The sequence below is a fragment of the Garra rufa genome, chromosome 4 (assembly GCF_049309525.1).
Source record: "Garra rufa chromosome 4, GarRuf1.0, whole genome shotgun sequence".
NCBI classification, from domain to species: Eukaryota; Metazoa; Chordata; class Actinopteri; order Cypriniformes; family Cyprinidae; genus Garra; species Garra rufa.
In genome coordinates, this window is record NC_133364.1 from 23,625,678 (window position 1) to 23,649,656 (window position 23,979).

General features: G+C 32.5%; 1 protein-coding gene across 2 annotated transcripts in view; it reads right to left on the bottom strand.

The window, feature by feature from the left end:
- ppfia2 (PTPRF interacting protein alpha 2) overlaps positions 1-23,979 on the bottom strand; it is a 264,592-nt gene that overhangs the window by 225,482 nt on the left and 15,131 nt on the right. For both annotated transcript variants that reach the window (XM_073838874.1, XM_073838872.1), the window contains exon 2: positions 16,291-16,548. In XM_073838874.1, the coding sequence (XP_073694975.1) occupies positions 16,291-16,539 (249 nt within the window). In that variant the 5' untranslated portion in view covers positions 16,540-16,548. The remainder of the gene's footprint in view (positions 1-16,290; positions 16,549-23,979) is intronic.

The following is a 23,979-nucleotide window of genomic DNA, read 5'->3' on the forward strand; positions in this document are numbered from 1 at the left end:
ATTGATTGATGTTTTAAATAGCGTTATACCATTGTTTGAAGCAACTGCATGTCATAATTTTATATACAAATAAAAATCAAGCTGCTTTTCTTGTTGTCACAAATGTCAACGATACATTGGTTTGGTTTCTTTAAATAAAAAAGGACAAATATGCAATATGCATAGAGATATGCCAGTATCAATTTTCATGTTGCGATTAATTGTTAATGGTATATGGTATTATACCATATTATACCATTATATCACTATATTGAAATTTATTTGCAAAAAAAAATTGGTGTCATAATCCTGTTTAATAACTGTTTTCATATAATCAAAAATAACTGAACATTTAAATACAATAAAGCAATTCACAAAAAACTTATAAAGGTAAAAAAAATACACTGAATAAAATGCAGAATTCTAAAGACCAATAGGTATCACTTTACTGTAAGATCTCATAGTTAACCTTAGTTAATGCATTAATATTCACAATGAGCAGTAGCTACATAAGTTATTATCATAATTAGTCATTATTATTTATTCTTTGTTAAAAAAATACAACTTTTAGTTCATGTTAGCTTATTAAATACCACAGTTACACTTTTCAGAAAGTGAAAGCTGTTTTGTTTACGGGGTTTCCGGGGTAACGACAGAATTGTTTAGCGCCATCTCCTGTCAGAGAATAAAAGTGTGATTTAATCCAGAATGTCTCTCACGTGCTCCACCACACTCGTGTATTTGACACATTATACAGCGGTGTTGTGCATTGTGACTAGTTTATGGGAAAGTTTTCTTAAAATGCATTTAAACTTCTGAATAATTTGTTAGAAATATTTATTCTAGGTATTTTGATGTACCCACAATAACAATATCGATTCACCTCTTACAACGTGACATGCTTTAAACACGCCTCTTAAGCACGCAGAATAATTTACTTTTTTTTGTAATTGCGGGTTTGGACGATTACATAATCGTGGCATCCATAATCGAAATCACAATTAATAATTTGATTAATTGTGCAGCCCTAACACATTAGCTTTAAAAGGCCTTTATTAACCCCCTGGAGCCATGTGGAGTACTTTTTATGATGGATGCACGCATTTTATTTTGCTTTTCACTGCCATTATTAAAGATGAAGAGCCAGGACATTTTCTTTATATAACTCTGATTGTATTTGTCTGAATGAAGAAAGTCACATACACCTACGATGGCTTGAGGATGAGCAAATCATAAGGTAATTTTCATTGTTGGGTGAACTATCCCTTTACCAAGTATTCAGTGTTTTAGAGAGAAGATAAAAGCTTTATATTGGTGCATGTTAAGACAGTATGTGGCCTTCAAAACTGTTGTAGGGATGAAGGAATTCGAAAAATCTCTCTGTTCTTTTGATCCTAGCTTGTATGGCAATAACAGACAAATAAATCCAACGCTTCTTATAAATCTGTTCACGTTTATAGACTAATTCAATCTGTTTCCACTGGCTTTATGGCTTTGTGGCTCTCATAACACTCCTGATGTTAGCTTCTGCAATGCCAAGTGGTCAGCAAGGGCAACTGTATTGAAACGCAGATGGCTGCTTGAGTGAAAACTGTACTGGTTGAATCTCCCGTTGTTACTTAAGCATTCCAAGCAGTCTGTTTGTGACATCATCCTCTATTTATGGCATCGAAGTGAGGCAGTCAGAAGTTAAAAGGTATCCATTAACGGCCAGCTGCGCGCACAAAACATCAGCTCCCATTCTACGTCTGTGAATCAGTAATTCTATGCTATTCATAGACCGGACATGGCTGATTGGGTTAGAAGCACTTTGAGACTGATCAAATGTGTAACGCCATGGCCTCTATCGATTACATCACCACTCATTTACACAACAAATCCCTAATTAGCCTAAATAGCTGGCTTTCAAGTTAACAAGTGAGCTTAAAGCATTTGCCAAGTCACATAACATGTTATTACTATGTTATAAATAGGTAATAACCTATTAATACACTATGAATAGTAAAATAGTGGGACGTGATGTAGTATGAAGACATTCATTTGGTCTGTACATGACGTCAAGACTTACTACTCTGCCAAGGTCAGATTTCCCACCACATCTAAGTAGCTAAATGGATGTTAAATAGAAGCATAACACAATATTCTACATCATTCACTGTGTCAAATGGTCAATATGTCCGGTTAGACATCCTAAAGGCTTTATTAAGCCTTAAATATTAAATCTAAATCACTGTTAAATCTATGAGTCACGCTTGTAAACGGTGTTACATAGACTGCTGATGTCATTGAGGGCTTAGAGCCAATCAGTTGACGGTAACTGCAGAATTTGTCCTTATATGGCATACAAATCAACTTCCAAGTAAATGCTTTTTTGGAATGGCATGACCTACCCAATTTCCACCCAGTAGCCTTCTAGATCATTTTACAAGATTGTAAACCGTGAGAAGTGATCTCTGATGCTTCCAGATGCAACGGACTAATGCTCACATACAAAGGTATAAAGCACTTGAGTAATTGTACTTAATTACTACAGGGATAGTTCATCTAAAAATGAAAACTCTTATTTACTTTATATGAACTTGGTCACTATCCACTTTCATTCTGTGGAAAAGAGAAACCTGAACAATCTTCAAGATAACAATTATTTTTTTTTTACCTCACATTACAGTTGAGGTCAAAAGTTTACATACACCTTGCAGAATCTGCAAAATGTTCATTATTTTACCAAAATAAGTGGGATCATACAAAATGCATGTTATTTTTTATTTAGTACTGACCTGAATAAGGTATTTCACATAAAATATGTTTACATATAGTCCACAAGAGAAAATAATAGTTGAATTTATAAAAAAAGACCCTTTTCAAAAGTTTACATACACTTGATCTTAATACTGTGTTGTTATGATCCACAGCTGTGTTTTTCTTTTTCTTTTTTTTAGTCCTTTGTTTGTCCTGAACAGTTAAACTACCTGCTGTTCTTCAGAAAAATCCTTCAGGTCCCACAAATTGTTTGTTTTTTAGCTTTTATGTGTATTTGAATGCTTTCCAGCAACTAAAGAACCTGTGGGACCTGAATGATTTTTCTGAAGAACAGCAGACAGATTAACTGTTCAGGACAAACAAGGGACTCATGAACAACTATCACTAAACAAAAAACACAGCTGTGGATCATTCAGGTAACAACATAGTATTAAAAATCAAGTGTATGTAAACTTTTGAACAGGGTCGTTTTTATAAATTCAACTATTTTTTTCTCTTGTGGATGTGAAATATCTTATTCAGGTCAGTACTAAATAAGAAATAACATGCCTTTTGTATGATCCCTCCTATTTTGGTAAAATAACATTTAGCAGATTCTGCAAGGTGTATGCCAACTTTTGACCTCAACGACGTGAATTTAATTTTTTTGGGTACAATATTCCTTTAAATATACATTTTCTGTAGCATCTACACCCACGTCCATGTAGCATTTTTGTCGCTAGTATGAATGCATGATAAAAACTCATCTCTCTGGAGAAGAGTGAACAGAGAGGGCTGTGAAGCGCAGCGGACGATATCTGCAGGGCTTTCTTTCTCTCCAGGCTGTCAATCACAACTTGATGAATGCCCGTGGGATGTGGCCAACCACTTCCCGGCATGCCTTGCACTCATTCATATGAGTGGCCAACTGATAAGAGAATGAAGTAGGGAATGGAGATGTCGGTGTCTATTTTGGTCCTTGCCCAAGTTTCTATTTTAATAAGCGCTGTCAATATGCACACACTGAAAGACAGAGAGCTTCTTACTGCATTAAATGTAAAACACAAAAGCGGGAGTTACAAGCATGGATGGCATAAAAAGGAACATGATAAGTGTTTTTTCTGAGGAAAATGAGAATCATTATGTAGGAGGATTCTTTGAGGAAGAACTCACTGAACTTGACTGCTTTAATTAGATACATATTTAATTTAAGATATATGTGTAGGAAGCCAACACTGGAAAGAATTGTATGTGTTATTTATGTAAGAATATGCATTATACACGTGTTTGGATTGCCTTAGGACTGATTTACTAATGAAGTTAACTGTTCTCAGGACAAAGATAATTTGGTAACACTTTACAATAAGGTTCATTAGTTAACATTAGTTAACCACATTAGTTAACATGAACTAATAATGAACTGCACTTATACAGCATTTATTAATCTTTGTTAATGTTAATTTCAACATTTACTAATGCATTATTAAAATTTTGTTAACATTAGTTAATGCAGCGTGAACTAACATGAACAAACAATGAACAACTGTATTTCCGTTAACTAATGTTAATAAAGATTAGTAAATACAGTAACAAATGTATTGCTCATGGTTAGTTCATGTTAGTTAATACATTAACTAATGTTTAACTAATGAACCTTATTGTAAAGTGTTACCGATAATTTTCATAACTGTCAGGTTGAGGCAACCTGCCATATACACTACTGTTCAAATGTTTGAGGTCAGATTGATTGATTGATTTAGTCTTATTCAGTAAGGACACATTACATTGACTAGAAGTGGTTATTTCAAATAAATGCTGTTCTTTTGGACCTTGTATGCATAAAAAAAAAAAAATTGAGCAGCACAATTATTTTAAACAGCATATTAGAATGATTTCTGAAGGATAATGAGAGAATTCAGCTTTTTCACAACCACAACAACAGAACAAGTTTATCTTTTCCCCCCTAGTTGCCAATATTTTGCCATTCTGTATTTTCGTCCAAGTCAACAGTGGTGTAAATAACTAATTAATTACAATTTACGATTTGATTTAATGCAGTCAAAAAGTAGTGCAAATAACTGATTATTTATGATTTATGCTGTCCAAAACAAGGATTTGATTTTAATAAAATAAAATAATAAAATGCAGTCAACAGTAAATAATTAATTGTGATTAATTTTTGTCCAAAACAAGGATTTGATTTAAAAATAAATAAATGAAATGAAATAACATTTTTAATATTTGATATAAAAAAAATATAAAAAAATATTTGATAATTTATTAATTTATATATTAAATTTTTACTTAATACATAAATAAATAAATAAATAAATAAATAAAATGCTGTATTTTTTCACAACCAAATCAACAGAACAAGTTTATCTTTTTCCCCCAGTTGCCAATATTTTGTCATTCGGTAAGTCAACAGTGAGGTAAATAACTAATTAATTACAATTTAGGCTAATCAAGAATTGATCAAAATAAAGTAAAGTAAAATAAAATAAAATAAAATAAAATAAAATAAAATAAAATAAAATAAAATAAAATAAAATAAAATAAAATAAAATAAAATAAAATAAAATAAAATAAAATAAAATAAAATAAAATAAAATAAAATAAAGCTGTATTTCCACAGCCATAAACAGGAGTTTATCTTTTATCTTTAGGAAAAAAAAAAAAAGCCCATATTTTGCCATTGTGTATGTTTTCCAAGTCAACAGTGGTATAAATAACAGGTTAATTACAATTTAGCTTGTCCAAAATGAGGATTAAATTTTTTTTTTAAATTAAAAATTAATAGTAAAATAAAAAAAATAAAATAAAATGAAATATTAAAATAAAATAATGCTATATTTTTAAGTTTACCTTTTATCTTTAGAAAAAAAACAATGAAAACTGCTTTGTTTTCCCGTTGCCCATACAGTAAAGGTTTATATCCCTCTTTCAACATAAATTGTTGCATTTTTTTACTTTCTTTATCCGCCAATAAAATTTTAGTCTGATGACATAGAAATGCAATAGCATGCCCAACCACCACATCACTCATTCAAATGTGACATGACAAAATTTACATGAAAATGTATGAACTCAATACAAACAACATGAAAACAAACACAGACAATTACGTTATTGTCTTTCCTCAACCTTTCTGGATTTCTCTCTCTCTCACTCTCTTCCTGCAGCATGAAGTGTTCATGTGGCCTACGGGTCGAGTGAAGTAGGGCACAAACAATAACTGACGATCACATCGAATCATGTGCTGCGATAGAGGAAACCAGCTGACTGCCTGAGCCCAGAGGACGGAAAGAGAAGGAGACAGAATGAGAGAGATGGAGATCAGAAGAATTTATTCATGTGCTTCGTCACTTAATCATCTGACTTTCCACAAGCCCTTCAAAGCTCCCCGTATCCTAATGGTACATTCCATGACTATGCAATCCCGTGCACTGATTGGACCGTAAGAGACTGAATGATGATAAATGAAGAGGATGTGTTTGATTTATGATGGGGACTCAGAAAATTGACATGTTGTGTCTCTCTAATGACTCAGTTGCTGATGATTGCAACGCAACCATTACACCATTCTGCTACAAAACGCCACTTTTCACTATCCAATCAATTCTAGATAGATAAAACAGTCATGTCCTGTTTTTTTTTTACACTGAATATTCAGTTTCAATCAGAAATGTTTCAACGCTGTCAGCATGAAATGAAAATTCACCGTATCTATTTTCTAAATGCATGTTATATATCTTATTGTGAATAATTTATGGATATTTTTCCTTTTTTTAAATCATAAGTGGACCTACCAGTGAAAACAAAAGACTTCACTTTTAAAGTAACATCCACATCTCAAAATACAATTAACAATCAATGCATACATTCTTCAAAAATAAAGCTTTTTTGGCATCTAGATTTTTATGAAAAACCTTGGAACCTTTCCATTCCACAACTGGTTCTTTACAGCGGAAAAAAAGAATCTTAAGCTTATTAAAAAAATACCAGTGTTGGACAAAATAATGTGAACACATGGGAAATAGGCACTATTTCCTCATTAAAGTCTTTAACCACCATTTGTCTTTAATACAGCTTCCAACCTTCTTAGAATAGACTTGTACAACTTTTGAATTTCTCCTGTGGAATAGTGTCTATCAGAATGTCTGCCAATTCCTTCAGATACGCCGGAGGAGGGAATCTGCTTCTCACTCTTCTCTCCAAATCTGCCCACAATGGTTTGTACAATATTGAAGCATTAGCAAAGTCACATAACATGTTATTACTATGTTATAAATAGGTAATAACCTATTTACGTGATTGCGCTGGCCTAGGCAGATGTTGAAATTTGTCGTGGTGCTCCATCTCTCCAGGTTTTGTGTTCATGACACCATCTACTTTTGTTTGAGATTAATGTTTTAGCAATTGCAGCTCTTTTATTCATGGATGTTGGCTTTGTGAAGTTCTCTGTGGTTGGTTTTTGTGGAAACAGAGTCTTCAAGGTTAAGTTTCAGTTCTGTGTTGCTTTGACTCCTTAGTGTTTGTCCCTATTGCTCGCTTTCGGTTTTCGACAACTACGTTTTGTGTATAATTGTAAAAACTGTTTTTCTTAAAGGGATAGTTCACCCAAAACTGAAAATTCCATCATTAATTACTCAGCCTTATGTTGTTACAAACTCGTAAGACTTTCGTTCATCTTTTAAACACAAATAAATTCAGGGCTTAGAATGTGTCAGTTGCGTTTCTGTCTATACAGGGTTCGAAAGCTCTCGAATTTCTTCAAAAATATCTTAATTTGTGTTCTGAAGACAAATGAAGGTCTTACAGGTATAGAACAACATGATGGTGAGCTGTAAATTAATTACAGAATTTTCATTTTAGGGTTAACTATCCCTTTACAACATTAAAAAAGGGCTGATAAGGTTACAGAGGCTCATGCTAAATCTCACCCATGGCTTGTAATAAACACTGCTGAACACAACATTTGTTCTTTCACTATAGCCTTCACAACCGATATTAAACTCTATAATAATGGATGTTCACATAATTTTGTCCAACCCCTGTAAATTACACTAAGAAAAAAAAAAAATACATTCATTTTAAGAACTGTTCCAGATCTTTGATGAACCCAAAATGGCTCTTCAATGAAATCAACATAAAAAAAAATAATAATAATTAATACTTTTGGAACCTATATTTGTAGGTTCCAAACCTACAAGAGCTTCATTTATCTTTGGAACACAAATTAAGATATTTTTGATAAAATCCGAGAGCTTTCTGACCCTGCATAGACAGCAACACAACTGATAACTGACCCAGAAAGGTGGTAAGAACACTGTTAAAATAGTCCATGTGACATCAGTGGTTTAACCGTAATGTTACAAAGCTACGAGAACAATTTGACAACAGGTCATTTCATAGCTTGATTAAATTAAGGTTGAATTACTAATGTGACGTGGTCTATTTTATCAATGTCCTTACTACCTTTCTGGGCCTTGAGTATGTCAGTTGCATTGCTGTCTATGCAGTGTCAAAAAGCTCCAGGATTTCATCAAAAATATCTTAATTTGTCTTCTGAAGATGAATGAAGGTCTGCGGGAAGTGTTGTTTTTGACAACCATCTTAGATTTAGTCTTAGTCTTAGTCTTTTGGACTAAAATGCTTATTAGTTTTAGTCAAATTTTAGTCACTTCTATATGTGATAGTTTTAGTCCAATTTTAGTCGATGAAAAGTCATAAAGGTTTTAGTCTAGTTTTAGTCAAAAAAGGGGGAAAAGTAGTCTTTTAACAAATTAATGTAGGTCAGTTAGTATTTTGCTGTTGGGTAGTGTCACTTATAAGTTGTGAAAATAGCAGATCTATAGTTCCGGATCGACTATTTTCACCAATAATTACAATAATGAAGGAATGGTTTTAGACATATATTTGAAATAATGTGCAAACTGCCGCCATCATGGTTAATCATCTGTCTGACTGAGTGACAACAATGTGACATGTTGAGCACGTTGTGCGCTGCATGCCAGGTGGTGGGCGTAACCAAACAAGGATAGAATGCTAAAACGGCTTGCCATAGCCTACTAGTATGGCAAAAAGTATTTAATGCTAAAACGGCTTGCCATAGCGGCAGATATTTTTAATTGGCATGCACAATAAGCAGAAATGTCCTGCATTTTAAACGTCTGACGGACCACCCACTAACATTTTCGTCTATTCTCGTCTCGTCAACGAAAACTCACACACGTCTCGTCATGTTTTAGTCATCAACAAGCCATTTTTATCTCGTCATCGTCTCGTTATCGTCATGAAAAAAAGTTGCGTCAACGAAATGATTTCGTCATCGTCATCGTTGACGAAAACAACACTGAATGCGGGTAAGTAATTAATGACAGAATTTTCATTTTAGGGTGAACTATCCCTTTAAGAGTGAAGAACAAAGTCATCCATTTCATGGTGACTTTAACCTAAGGCAAAAAATGTATTTATCATATTCATTCACCTATTTAAAAACTAAAAATGCACTCAGCACATGAACTGACATTTCAGCACAATAATAAAACATGCCATCAACATTATGCATTCAGGCCAACACAGTCACTTGCAAAGAGCGAAATCTGTCAAGGAAAACCTACTACCACTGACAGTTACAGAGGGATGGTGCAGCATTATGAGTAGCTGGAGGGTAATCTAGTGAAGTCGAATAAACGAGCAACGGATTTTTTTGTTTGTTTGTTTGCTTTACTGAACAATGAAGGGTACCACTGGGTGTGCTGAGTTTGGACCTATGGTCCTTCAGTTCTCTCTCTTTCTCTTAAACTTGCTGACCTAGACTCAAAGGTGGCATTGGCGTGTGCACACCGCTTTGGCCTGATGAGTAAGCAGAACTGAACCGCACAGACAGAGGACAGAAGTCTATGAGACAACCCGAAAGAGCAACACAGGACATGAAAACAGGTGAAACTAGACAGCCGTTCAACCCCAGAAGCAAAAACACCCTTACAAGGATTTTCATTTAGTTTTTGTCTGACTCCATCTTGTCTGTCTGATCCTCAGAATTAAATGGACTGTGACTTTAAGACTACTACGTAATGCTCTACTTGATCTCATGATGAAAACGTACCTGTGGGAAGTTTTTCACAAGGCACAAAATACGTACTAAGTACATATTACTGCAGTTTACAACAGAAATGCACACTAGAGATGGTAAAACAGCAAGGACTTGTAATTGTTTTCATACACAGTTATGAATACAGCTCCATATTCTTTCCAGATGTAACAAGCTTGTTCAGTAGATCAGCCGGCACCAAACTGGATTTTAGATGCAGAATCCTTTGGGTACAAATATTGTGAAAATCATGGCTCATGAAGAAAGAGCTTAAAAATGAGAGATAGAAAAACAAGCTAAAACGGCATGTTTGCGATTGCGTTTTTACGTCAGATTCGCTTTTGTTCATACTATTAGACAGGTTTAGGTGTAGTGCAGATGGTACGTTATTTTAATCGTCAACGGACATTTCAAGTCAGAAGTGCGGTGACAAGTAAAAAACCAACGTCACATAAAACGTACCATATGTACATCCATCTGTTCAGAGGTTAAAAACACACACTCTTTTATCATCACTCAGTGGACATTTCACATCGAATATGTAAAGAAACATACAGTACATGGCAGCATGTATTTTGCATCTTGCGAAAAAGTTCCCAGAGGAACGTTTTCGTCATGAGACCAGGTTGGTAATGGTTCATCTGGTGTTTAGGAATAGCATCTATCTTACCAATAATCAATATCTTTTACTGATTTTCACTTTTTTTTTTGTTATTGGAGTATTCTTAATAAATAATAAATGTAATAATATTAATAATAATAAAGCATTTATAATACCTGATGTTTGATTATATTTAATAACTAATGATTAATATTTAGTTATCATTATGGCAAAAATCTGAAAAACTGGGTTTTGCATTTTTAAACAGACAAACACTTTAGAGTAAGTAAATAAAACCTGGGGAAAAAGGTACATAAATGTAATTCTGATTTCTTATGTTATGAGCCCTGATTCAACTCTGATTGCCAAATGTGTACACTTCAGCTTTTACCCACTAAAGCACAACAAGTAGATTGGGCAGTTACTTAAAAGGGCCAATCAATAGTAATGATTGTGTTTTAGCATAATGCAGACTATAAATGACCTGGACTTTAGTGTTGCTGTTAAAGTTGCAATGATTAAGGCAACTTTTGGTTTAAATTAAACTGTAAAAATGGACTCGGCATTGCAAATTGTGTGCTGTTAAAGGTTTGTTGTGAAGGCTGTCGCTGTGAAGAAGGATATAAGATTTTATTGTGCATGATATAATCAGGGCATCTTGGGAGAATTCAGCTGCCACTAAGATCTCAGTTTGAATGTTAAAGGGATAGTTTATCCAAAAATTGAAATTCTATCAATTACTAATCCTCATGTCGTTCCAAACCTGTAAGACCTTTGTTCATCTTCAGGACACAAGTTAAGATATTTTTGATGAAATCCGAGAGCTTTCTGACCCAGATTTTTGTTTTCTTTGTGCACAAAAAGTACTCTCGAAGCTTAATAACATTACAGTTGAACCACTGATATCACATAGACTATGAACCAATAATGTCCTTACCACCTTTCTGGGCCTTGAATTTGTCAGTTGCGTTGCTGTCTATGCAGAGTCAGAAAGCTCTCGGATTTCATCAGAAATATCTTAATTGTGTTCCGAAGATGAACAAAGGTCTTGTGGGTTTGGAATGACACAAGGGTAAGTAATTAAAGACAGAATTTTCATTTTAGTCGAACTATCCCTTTAAGGTGTGTGTGCTAGAGAGAAAGCGGTATCATCTTAATATCACACAGCCAATAGCTACCATCATGTGGCTAAATCCAGGCCACTTCCTCTCCGCATCACTCCACCTTCCGTCTACTTAATCCCCACTTTCCTGTCTCTCCTCCTCTCTTCTGCTACAGCCGAGTTCACCCTGCAGCAATAATTCAGCCTATTTCATCTCCCTGCTCATCAGAGCCCAGATTTAACGCACAGTCTAAACCGCGAGCCCAAACCTCAGACGTCGCCAAGCGCTAAAGGAGGTCAAAGTGTTGTTTCAGAAACGTTCCACATGTCTGCTTACTGTGGATCAGATTCAGACAACCTGTTTACATTACCATCTACAAAACAATGCCGTGTAGAGGAAGCAAAATCTCTGTCTGTTTTGTCAGTCATACGCAACTATTACAGAAGGTTCAAACGCTCAACTGATCCTCCAAAAGGAAAAACAAGGCATTAAGAGCAGGGGGTGAAAACTTTTGAACAGAATGCAGATGTGGACATTTTTCTTATTTTGCCAAAATACAATTTTTTCTCATTTAGTACTGCCCTTCAGAGACTACAGAAGATACTTACATGTTTCCCAGAAGAGAAAATAAATCAAATTTACCCTGATCTTTAAACTAAAAAGTTTTCACGCCCCTGGCTCTTAATGCATCGTGTTTCCGTCTGGAGCATCAGTGAGTGTTTGAACCTTCTGTAATAGTTGCATATGAGTCCCTCAGTTGTCCTCAGTGTGAAAAGATGGATCTCAAAATCATACAGTCATTGTCGGAAAGGGTTCAAATACACAGAAATGCTGAAAAACCAAAGATTTTTCCTTCAGGAATGATCCCTCTTATTTTGGTAAAATAATTTTGCAGATTCTGCAAGGTGTATGTAAACGTTCAACCTTTCTCACATACTCATTTCAAGTTATTTTGTTACTTTTGAATCAGAAGTAAAGTAAATTTCCAAACAAACAGTCTAAAATAGTTTACTTTGTAATCAGTCAATTTTCCAATTTGATGCATTCAGGTTTGCAAACTGTTTGTGAATAAGATGATGCCATTATGTAATTGAAAAAGTGATCAGGCAATCGCAATGTGTCGCCACCTCTCATGTGACTTTTCAACTGAATGATCTTGTTTATTATCCTCACATTCATTGCCACACTCCAGGAGCTCAACGAGAACACAATGAGCTCGAAATAGGTTTAAGAAAGCCACTACTTAAAACCAGATTAAATAAAAAATGTTTTGTGAAAAGCTATAAATCCATTTATATTTTGCATATCAAATAAGCAAAAGCCTGCATCCATTATGCAATTAGTGTAAACTGTGTAAAGTGGCCATTACAAACACCACCGAACAATCACTGTGAATAAAATCTATTCCAATGCTGTTTAAAAAGCATTAGCTGACACCGTTCACGGTTTCTCAATTACAACAGCTCATAATAACATGGCTTTCCTGCTGGTACGCATCTTCAGAATTATTCCGCCAAAGAGTCTCGTAAAGCATTAGCATAGAGTTGATGTGGCAAGGGATAATAAAGCGCTGCCAACGCTAATTAATGGAGTCGTTTGCATGTGTGTAAGGTCTGGATTGAGAGCAGTAACCTCTTATTTAAAATGTGATCAGTAAACAGTGTGTATGAGTCCCGTTTCATCACACCAAGACAATCAATACATCGTTATCGACCCGGTCTGTCTAGACCGCCATTCATTTTGTAAAATGATTATGCAGCACTGGACAGTAAAACAACAAGAAATCAATCACATGCTAATGTCAGTAATTCACATGATTATGTTCTCGTCACATTGTTCCAAACCAGCTTTACTTCTGTAGAACACCAAAGGAGATGTTCTGCAGGTGTTTTGTATTTGGATGTAAAAGTGAACACAGGAGTTTGCATTTTCTCACAACATCAGAGGCACTGAGGATGCTATGGATTAGTTTTGTTTTTGAGGGTAACACGTCACCGGATACACAAAAACCTGAAGAGAGGGCAAGGTGAGCAGAGCAGAGCAGAGCTCATTATCGTTATCATGTACTGAAATGGGTCAGTGTGAACAAAGCTGTTTTTGACAAGGAAAAAAGGGTGTTATTTTACAAGACCATTGAGGAACTTTAACCAAATTATGTTGCAGACATTTCATGACCCTAAAATCATAGCAGCTTGTGGAAAATGGGCATCCAATGTCTCTTTTGATTAGGTTCACAATTAATTTAAGAAAAAAAAAAGTGTAAATAATTAGTAATTAGTAATTAGTAATTAACTGACAGCACTAAAAATATTAAACAAAAAAAATACTGTCTTTATGTGGTTTCTACATTACTTTGAAGATTAAATGTAAAATTATTGCAAAAAAAAGTATATTTAAAAACTTAACTAAACTATTGTTAAGTGGGATTAATCATGAATAATTGCATAATTGTTTTTTCTTCAGTTGACAGCACTTTAACATTAACAAATAATACAAATATACTGTCTTTTTGTTGTTTGTACATTATTTTGAATGAATGTGAAATTATTGCAATATAAAAGTATATTTAAAAGTTTCATGTTAAGTGGGATTAATCATGATTTCAGAAAAAAATGTGTGATTAATTATTTTTATCAATTTGCAGCACTAAAAAATATTCAATAAATCATATTTAACTGTCTTTATGTCATTTCTACATTATTTTGAAGATTGGATATAAACATTTTTGCAATAAAAGTATATTTAAAAACTTAAAAAAAGTGATTAGTTAATTTTGTCGATTGACAAAACTATTGAACAACATTTTAAAAATATATTGTCTAAGATGTTTCTAAATTATTTTAAAGATTGAAAGTGAAATTATAGCAATATAAAAATATATTTAAAAAACAATTTTAAGTGGGATTAATGGTGATTAATCACAACTGATTTCAGAAAAAAATGCATTTTTTTAATTGATTGGCAGCACTAAATATAGCAAATAATAGAAATATACTGACTTCATGTAGATTCAAAAAAAATTTTTTATGTGAAATTATTACAATATAAAAGTATATTTAAAAGCTTTATTGTCAGGTGGGATAAATCATAATCACAATTAATTAATTAATCGACTGACTGATCACTAAAAATATTTAACAAATAATGTTTCTACATTATTTTGAAGATTAAATTTAATCACGATTAATTGCAATCAAATGTGTGATTAATTAGTTGTTGTTTTTTAAACGATTGACAGCACTAAGCATATTTAACAAATAATAAAAATATACTCTCTTTATGTTGTTTCTATTATATTTTAAAGATTGAATGTGAAATTCTTGCAATACAAAACTATATTTAAAAATGTAATGTTAAGTGGGATTAATCATGATTAATCCCACTTAACATTAGTTTTTAAATATATTTTTTATATTGCTATAATTTCACTTTCACTTACAATCTTCAAAATAATTTAGAAACAACTTAGACAATATATTTTTAAAAAATGTGTTAAAAATATGTTTAGTGTTGTCAATCGATTTAAAAAAAAATACTCATTACATTTTGTTCTGAAATTAATCACAATTAATCATGATTAATCCCACCTACTATTAAAGTTTTTAAATATATTTTTGCAATAATTTCACATCTAATCTTCAATTAATTTCAGGGAAAAAATATTAAATTAGTCATTTAGTTTTTTTTTAAATAATTGGCAGCACAAAAAAAAATAACAAATAATAAAAACATTCTGTCTTTATGTTGTTTCTACATTGCTTTGATGATTGAATGTGAAATTACTGCAATAAAAAAATATATTATAATCTCAGAAAAAAACTGTGATTATTTATTATTTTTAATCGATTGACAGCACCACCAAATCAAAATTTTCTAAGCATCACATGAGAATATTAGACTGATTTCAGAAGGATCATGTGACACTAAAGACTGGAGTAATGATGCTAAAAAAATTCTGCTTCTCCTCATAGGAACACATTACATTTCAGAAAATGTATTCAAACAGTAATATATTTGAAATTGTAAAAATGTTTCACAATATTACTATTTTTACTGTATTTTTGATCAATCAAAAGCAGCCTTGGTGAACGTAAGTGACTTGCAAAAGCATTGCAAACTTCACCAACCTTAAACTTTTAAAAGATTTTTTGTTCCTGACACTCAAACCAACAACAACCAGTCGCCCTCAGTACAGTAAACAGCATCTCCACCAGGAACAAGAGTATCACTGGGGGAAAGTGAGAACTACCACACAACAAAACCTTCTTTTATTCCCCGCCAGGACCACGGAGACTTCTGGAAGGAGAACGGTAAGGACTTGTGACTAGAATTACTGACACACTTTTCCTTTGAGCGTCGAGCTAATCTGGGTTTAGTCGTGATTACGTAAGCCATCGCTTTTTCCCATGTCTCTGGGCAATAGTAGCGCAGCTTGGTGATTTTCAGTCATCTTTGTTCGGGAGGAGAGACTTGGACGCAGATTTTTAGTATCACCAGTTTCAGCTGCTGCAATCACACATGGCCAGCTGTGTCATGCCCATATTTTCACAGTCTCTCAGCTGTGGACGAAATTTCCTGAAACGCTCAGCAAAGGAATGAGCTAAATGTATCTTACGAGTGTGAAATTAACATTTCTCATTTCTTTCCACGACACAGCTGGCACTCAGATAACCTTATCGGAACATGATGTCTAAGCCTTAGACTTGTAAGAGTTGTAAGTAATTATTGGAACAAGCTGATATGCGGACCGGACTTTTTTGTAGTAGTGGTACCTGTGGCAGTGCGGAGCTGAGTTGACGCTGCAGTGAGTCCCGGTCATAGATGACGTCCTGCAGGTGCTGCTGGGCGAGGGCCAGGCTTTCTTGTGTCTCTCTCAGGGTGTCCAACAGACGGTCTCTCTCGTCAAGCATGTTCACCATCAACTGCTCGAAATGCGAGTCAGGGTCGGAGGCGCTGCTCTGGGACCCGCGCTGGCTCATCGCCGTGTCCTCGCTGATCGTGGGCATCACCTCGCACATCATCTTTACCTGCTGAAAGAGGACAAATGCTTAGAATATACATGGAAATACATGTAAAACTGCCATTGAAATACATTTGACTTGTCTTTGACTGGACTTGGTTCTGTCCATTTTGAAACCTGGTTTAAAAATACTCTACCTTACACTATAAACAAGTCACAAAATCCTCAAGTTTATTTATTTGTATTTATTTGTATTTTTTTTTTACATTACTTCAAAGGGAAATGACTACAAACATAATTTGTAAAGCTTTTGTTACTTGTACCACATTGGAAATATAATATAATATAATAAATATAATATAATATAATATAATATAATATAATATTTTAAATAATATAATTACAAATTACTAGTACTAGTGGTAGTAATATTATTGTACAATATTAATAAAAAATATTATATGACAATCTAATAATAATAAAAACATAAAAACAATTATAATAATAATTATTATTATTTTTATGTTCATATGTTTATTATTATTATTGTTCAGTGCCCATTTTGAGAATTTAAATAATAATTAATACAAATAAAATACATTAAACAATAATATTATATTATATAATTACTAATAATATTACTAGTACTCGTGGTAGTAATATTACTGTAATACAGAATTAATGACATTGTATAATAATTAAACATTGTATTATACAACAATATAATAATAACAAATAATATCTTAATAAAAATAATAACTTTATTATTATTATTATATATTTTTTATTTTTTATACTATTGTCACGTTTATGTTTATTATTATTATTATTTCTTCAATGGCCATTTTGAGACAAGTTTTTTTTAATAATAATGAATTTAAATCATAATTAATAAAAATATAACAAATTAAAGCAATACTATAATATAACATAATATTTATTTTATTATTATTATCATTATTCAATTGCAATTTTGAGACCAGTTTTTTTAATTATAAAGAATATATATATATATATATATATATATATATATATATATGTGTGTGTGTGTGTGTGTGTATATAATACACACACACACACACATATATATATATATATATATATATATACATACATATATATATATATATATATATATATATATATATATATATATATATATATATATAATAGCAATAACATTATAATATAACAAAATAATATAATTTTTTAAATAATATCATTACAATTTACTAGTAGTAGTGGTAGTAGTATTATTGTAGTACATAATTACTATTATATAATAATTATAAAAATATTATATGACAAAATAATAATAAGAATAAGAATAATACATTATTATATTATTATATTATTATTATTATTCAACAGTCATTGAGATTCAATAATAATGACTTTTTAACAATAATGAAATTTAAATAAATAATAAAATAAATAATATATTAAAACAACAACAACACTACTAATAATAATAATTATAATAATTTGCACCTAATTGGCATTTAGATTTTTTTTTTTTTTAGCTTTAGATAAAAAAAATGTACAAAAAGTTCAAACACAGTCATCAAACACACTTCCAAAAATATGTAAATAATAATAATTAATTGAGGTTTATGCACACACACACACACACACATTGGGTTTACATGTTTTATGGGGACATTCCATAGGCATAATGGTTTTCATACTGTACAAGCCGTATTTTCTCTCGCCCTACACCTAAACCTAGCCCTCACAGGAGATTGTGCACACTTTTACTTCCTCAAAAAAACTCATTGTGCATGATTTATACGCCTGTTTCCTCATTGAACCTAAGAAATGACATTTGGTCCCCACAACGTGATGAATACCAGGTACACAAACACACACACACAGCCACTCAAAAGTTTGGAAAGAAATCAATATTATATATTCAGCAAGGATGCATTAGAAATGACCAAAAGTGACAGTAACAATATTTATAAAGTAAACAAAAATAATAATAAAGGTGAAAAAATATTTCTATTTAATATCTATTTTAATTAATCAAAGAAAAAAAAACGTATCACAGTTTGCACAAAACTATCAAACATTGTAAATATATAATAATATAATATTTCTGATGGATCATTTGACTCTGAAGACTGGAGTAATTCACATTACATTTTAAAATATATTAAAATACTTTTTTCAATTATTTTAAATGTTGATAATATTTCACAATATTACTATTTAACTGTATTTTTTGGACACATAAATGCAGTCTTAGGAAGCACAAGAAACTACTCTCATAACCAGTAAACCTAAATTTGGAACAGTATGATATTTTCAACACTTTATGTACAAAAACATACAGCTTTTGTCAGTCAACCCATTTGTGTCTATTTGTGAAAGCATTTAACTGCTCCGAGTGTCTGTGGGAAGACAGCATGTAGACTGTATGTACATAGTGGTGATGTGTGTCTGCTCCTGTTAGACTCAAAGCTGTCAGGATTGTTGCGGCTGGTAGCTGTAGGGGAGACGAGCATCAAAAACACGCAGGGCCACAGAGCACCACGCCTGGGCTGTGATGATACAACACTGGCGGAGCGGGTAGAGGAATCTCCTGGCAAGGACGAAATGTGTTTATGCATGTTTACAACAGAGTGAGTGGAGAAAGAACAGATGAACGGAGCAAGACAGAGAAAGACAACGTCTTGGCAAGTAAATCTTGTATGTGTACACAGACATACACGAACATGCCAGCTCAATTCACTGACCGGGCATCTCAGGTCCTGTAATATTAAGCATACAGAAAATGAATCTGTCTGGATAGTGTTGTAGAGTAAATGTGTATGTCATTGGAGGATGAGCTTCCTGCACTCTAGATTTCATGCTTGTGCCGTTTACTGGGCCAGAACGCATCATTTGCTCTGTTGCTTATGTAACAGGGTGCTCTACAGCTGTGTGTTATAGCGTCTCCTGCAGCACCATGACCCGGTACACACCACAACCACCACCTGTGCCATTTATCTCAGGTGGCTTTTTTATATTAACAAAGCAACCACATATTCAAGATTAGGGGTGTTTAATTGTGGGTGGCATTTGTGGATTCTGAAAAAAGGGGAGTAACTTTCTCAAGAATTAAGAAAAAATAATAAAATACATCTAAATAAATACTAAGAAAATTAAATATAAACTAAAATGTTGTAAAAATCATATGAAGCAAAAAATAAATAAATAAAATGTATATAATAAGCATAGTAATAGAATAGAATAGAATAAAATAGAATAGAGTAGAATAGAATAGAATACGCATGTGTTATACAAGCAAAACAAGAATAGATAGGAATAGAATAGAATAGAATAGAATAGAATAGAATAGAATAGAATAGAATAGAATAGAAAACGCAATTGTTAGAGGCTCATGTTTTTTAATAAATACAAGAAAACAAGTAGAGAATGGAATAGAATAGAATAGAATAGAACAGAATACAATAGAATAGAATAGAATAGAATAGAATAGAACAGAATAGAATAAAATAGAATAGAATAGAATAGAATAGAATAGAATAGAATAGAATAGAATAGAATAGAATAGAATAGAATAGAAAACGCAATTGTTAGAGGCTCATGTTTTTTAATAAATACAAGAAAACAAGTAGAGAATGGAATAGAATAGAATAGAATAGAATAGAATAGAACAGAATAGAATAGAATAGAACAGAATAAAATAGAATAGAATAGAATAGAATAGAATAGAATAGAATAGAATAGAATAGAATAGAACGGATAATGCAAGCATTAGAGGTAGGGCTGGGCGATAAATCGATTTTATTGATTAACTCGAATGTGTAGTTTACATCGATTTGTTTGAATGAAAATCAGTTTTCTCGGTTTTCTCTTTAATATCCGCCGACGCTCCTCTCTGGGCTCCAGCAGTTCCGAATGGGCTCAGCCCTCCCCCCGCGCATTTACCATATGTACCACAAAACCAGTCTTAAGTCGCTGGGGTATATTTGTAGCAATAGCCAAAAATACATAGTGTGGGTCAAAATTATTGATTTTTCTTTTATGCCAAAAATCATTAGGAAATTGTAAGGAAAAGTAAAGATCATGTTCCATGAAGATTTTTTGTAAAATTCCTACTATAAATATATCAAAATGTAATTTTTGATTAGTAATATGCATTGTTAAGAACATAATTTGGACAACTTTAAAGGTGATTTTCTCAGTATTTTGATATTTTTGCACCCTCAGATTCTAGATTTTCAAATAGATGTATCTCGGCCAAATATTGTCATATCCTAACAAACCATACATCAATAGAAAGCTTATTTATTGAGCTTTCATATGATGTATATATCTCAGTTTTGTAAAATTTAACCTTATGACTGGTTTTGTGGTCCAGGGTCACATATTAGAAATACACTAATATACATATTGTTTTCAGAAAGGCACGGAAAAACAAATAACACGAGCCACTAAAGTGATATGATTAGATGCTTGCTAGCATATTAGCCGGACCCGGTCAGCATATTTTTGTTTGCGCTCAGGGGAGCTTCAAAGGTTTCTACGTGTTTTTGCAACGTAGAGTAATGTATCACGGACATATCTCACCAATCCTTTCAGAAACAAAGTGTAGAGAGAGTGTAAATAAGAGATTGATTGTACAGTCGTGGCCAAAAGTTTTGAGAATGACACAAATATTAGTTTTCACAAAGTTTGCTGCTAATCTGCTTTTAGATCTTTGTTTCAGTTGTTTCTGTGATGTACTGAAATATAATTACAAGCACTTCATACGTTTCAAAGGCTTTTATCGACAATTACACGACATTTATGCAAAGAGTCAGTATTTTCAGTGTTGGCCCTTCTTTTTCAGGACCTCTGCAATTCGACTGGGCATGCTCTCAACTATGCTATCAACTTCTGGGCCAAATCCTGACTGATAGCAACCCATTCTTTCATAATCACTTCTTGGAGTTTGTCAGAATTAGTGGATTTTTGTTTGTCCACCCGCCTCTTGAGGATTGACCACAAGTTCTCAATGGGATTAAGATCTGGGGAGTTTCCAGGCCATGGACCCAAAATTTCAACGTTTTGGTCCCCGAGCCACTTAGTTATCACTTTTGCCTTATGGCACGGTGCTCCATCGTGCTGGAAAATGCATTGTTCTTCACCAAACTGTTGTTGAATTGTTGGAAGAAGTTGCTGTTCTTGATGATCCTATAAATTGTTAATTTAGGTGCAATCTTAGTAGCCACAATATCCTTGTCTGTGAAGCCATTTTTATGCAACGCAGTGATGGCTGCACGCGTTTCTTTGCAGATCCTCATGGTTAACAATGGAAGAACAATGATTTCAAGCATCACCCTCCTTTTAACATGTCAAGTCTGCCATTCTAACCCAATCAGCCTGACATAATGACCTCCAGCCTTGTGCTCGTCAACATTCTCACCTGAGTTAACAAGACGATTACTGAAATGATCTCAGCAGGTCCTTTAATGACAGCAATGAAATGCAGTGGAAAGTTTTTTTCGGGATTAAGTTAATTTGCAAAGAAGGACTATGCAATTCATCTGATCACTCTTCATAACATTCTGGAGTATATGCAAATTGCTATTATAAAAACTTAAGCAGCAACTTTTCCAATTTCCAATATTTATGTAATTCTCAAAACTTTTGGCCACGACTGTACAGTATAGCGATCGTCGTTGATTATAATAGAGCTTTGTGATATTGCGAACCAAGATGAGTGACAGCGTTTAATAATTTTTAAGGGAGTTTGTAAATGAGATATCGATTTAATACAACAGTTAAATAAGCAAGAAGTTATTATTAAGTGACTTACATTGTCTGACTATAACACTATTGTCTGATTTTGCTCTATTTCTTCGTCAATAGTTTGAAACAAGTCACATTTGAGCCGCTGCTCATCTCCACTCCACTCCACTTTTGTGTTTCATTTATGAATGACCGTGCGTTGCGTTTTAAAACAAATTATTTAAATCATTTAATATTTCTGTATTCAAAATTTTATAGTTTTATAAACAATATAACTGCAAGAGAAAAGCATGAAAATATATATTTTCATATTTATTTGTTCTACAAACATTTATTGTGTGCAGTATGATAAGAATGGGGCCTGGTGGAAAGCGATCACTGATGCAGTTGCAATGTATATTGCAAAATAGATGGTGCTCATATAAATTGTGGAAAAGATGAGGTTTCTTTACATGCTGAAAGTAGATAAAAAAAGTAGGTAAAAAAATTTATTTAAATCATAAATCAGATTTTTTGTGAAAAAAATGGGGATTTTATTTTTTGGCCATATCGCCCAGCCCTAATTAGAGGGTCAAGGTTTTAACAACTAGAAGATAAACAAGTAGAGAATAGAATAGAATAGAATAGAATAGAATAGAATAGAATAGAATAGAATAGAATAGAATAGAATAGAATAGAATAGAATTGAGAGTGCAAGTGTTAGAGGGTCATGTTTTAAGAACTAAAAGAAAAACAGTAGATAACAGAATAGAACAGAAAACAATAAAATAGAATAGAATATGCAAGAGTTAGAGGGTCATGTTTTTTATAAATACAAGCAAAACAAGTAGATAATAAAATAGAACAGAACTGAATGGAATGGAACAGAAAAGAAATGAACAGACTAGACTAGACTAGACTAGAATAGAATAAAAGTGTTATATAAGTGTTATACAAGCAAAACAAGAATAGAATAGAATAGAAAACTCAATTGTTAGAGGATCATTTTTTTAATAAATACAAGCAAAACAAGTATAGAATAGAATAGAATAGAATAGAATAGAAAATGCAAGTGTTAGAGGCTCATGTTTTTTAATAAATACAAGACAAAAGTAGAGAATGGAATGGAATAGAATAGAATAGAATGGAGAATGCAAGCATTAGAGGGTCATGTTTTTAATAACTAGAAGGAAAACAAGTAGAGAATAGAATAGAATAGAATAAAATAGAATATGCAAATGTTATACAAGCAAAACAAGAATAAAATAGAACAGAAAACGCAATTTTTAGAGGGTCATGTTTTTTAATAACTAGAAGGAAAACAAGTATAGAATAGAATAGAATAGAATAGATTAGAATAGAAAACACAATTGTTAGAGGCTCATGTTTTTTAATAAGTACAAGAAAACAAGTAGAGAATGGAATAGAATAGAACAGAATAGAATATAACAGAATAGAATAGAATAGAATAGAATAGAATAGAATAGAATAGAATAGAATAGAAAATGCAAGTGTTAGAGGCTCATGTTTTTTTAATAAATACAAGAAAACAAGTAGAGAATAGAATAGAATAGAAAATGCAAGTGTTAGAGGGTCATGTTTTTTTAATAAATACAAGCAAAATAAGTAGATAATAAAATAGAACAGAACTGAATGGAACGGAACAGAAAATAAAAGAACAGACTAGACTAGACTAGACTAGACTAGAATAGAATAGAATAGAATAGAATAGAATAGAAGTGTTATACAAGTGTTATACAAGTAAAACAAGAATAGAATA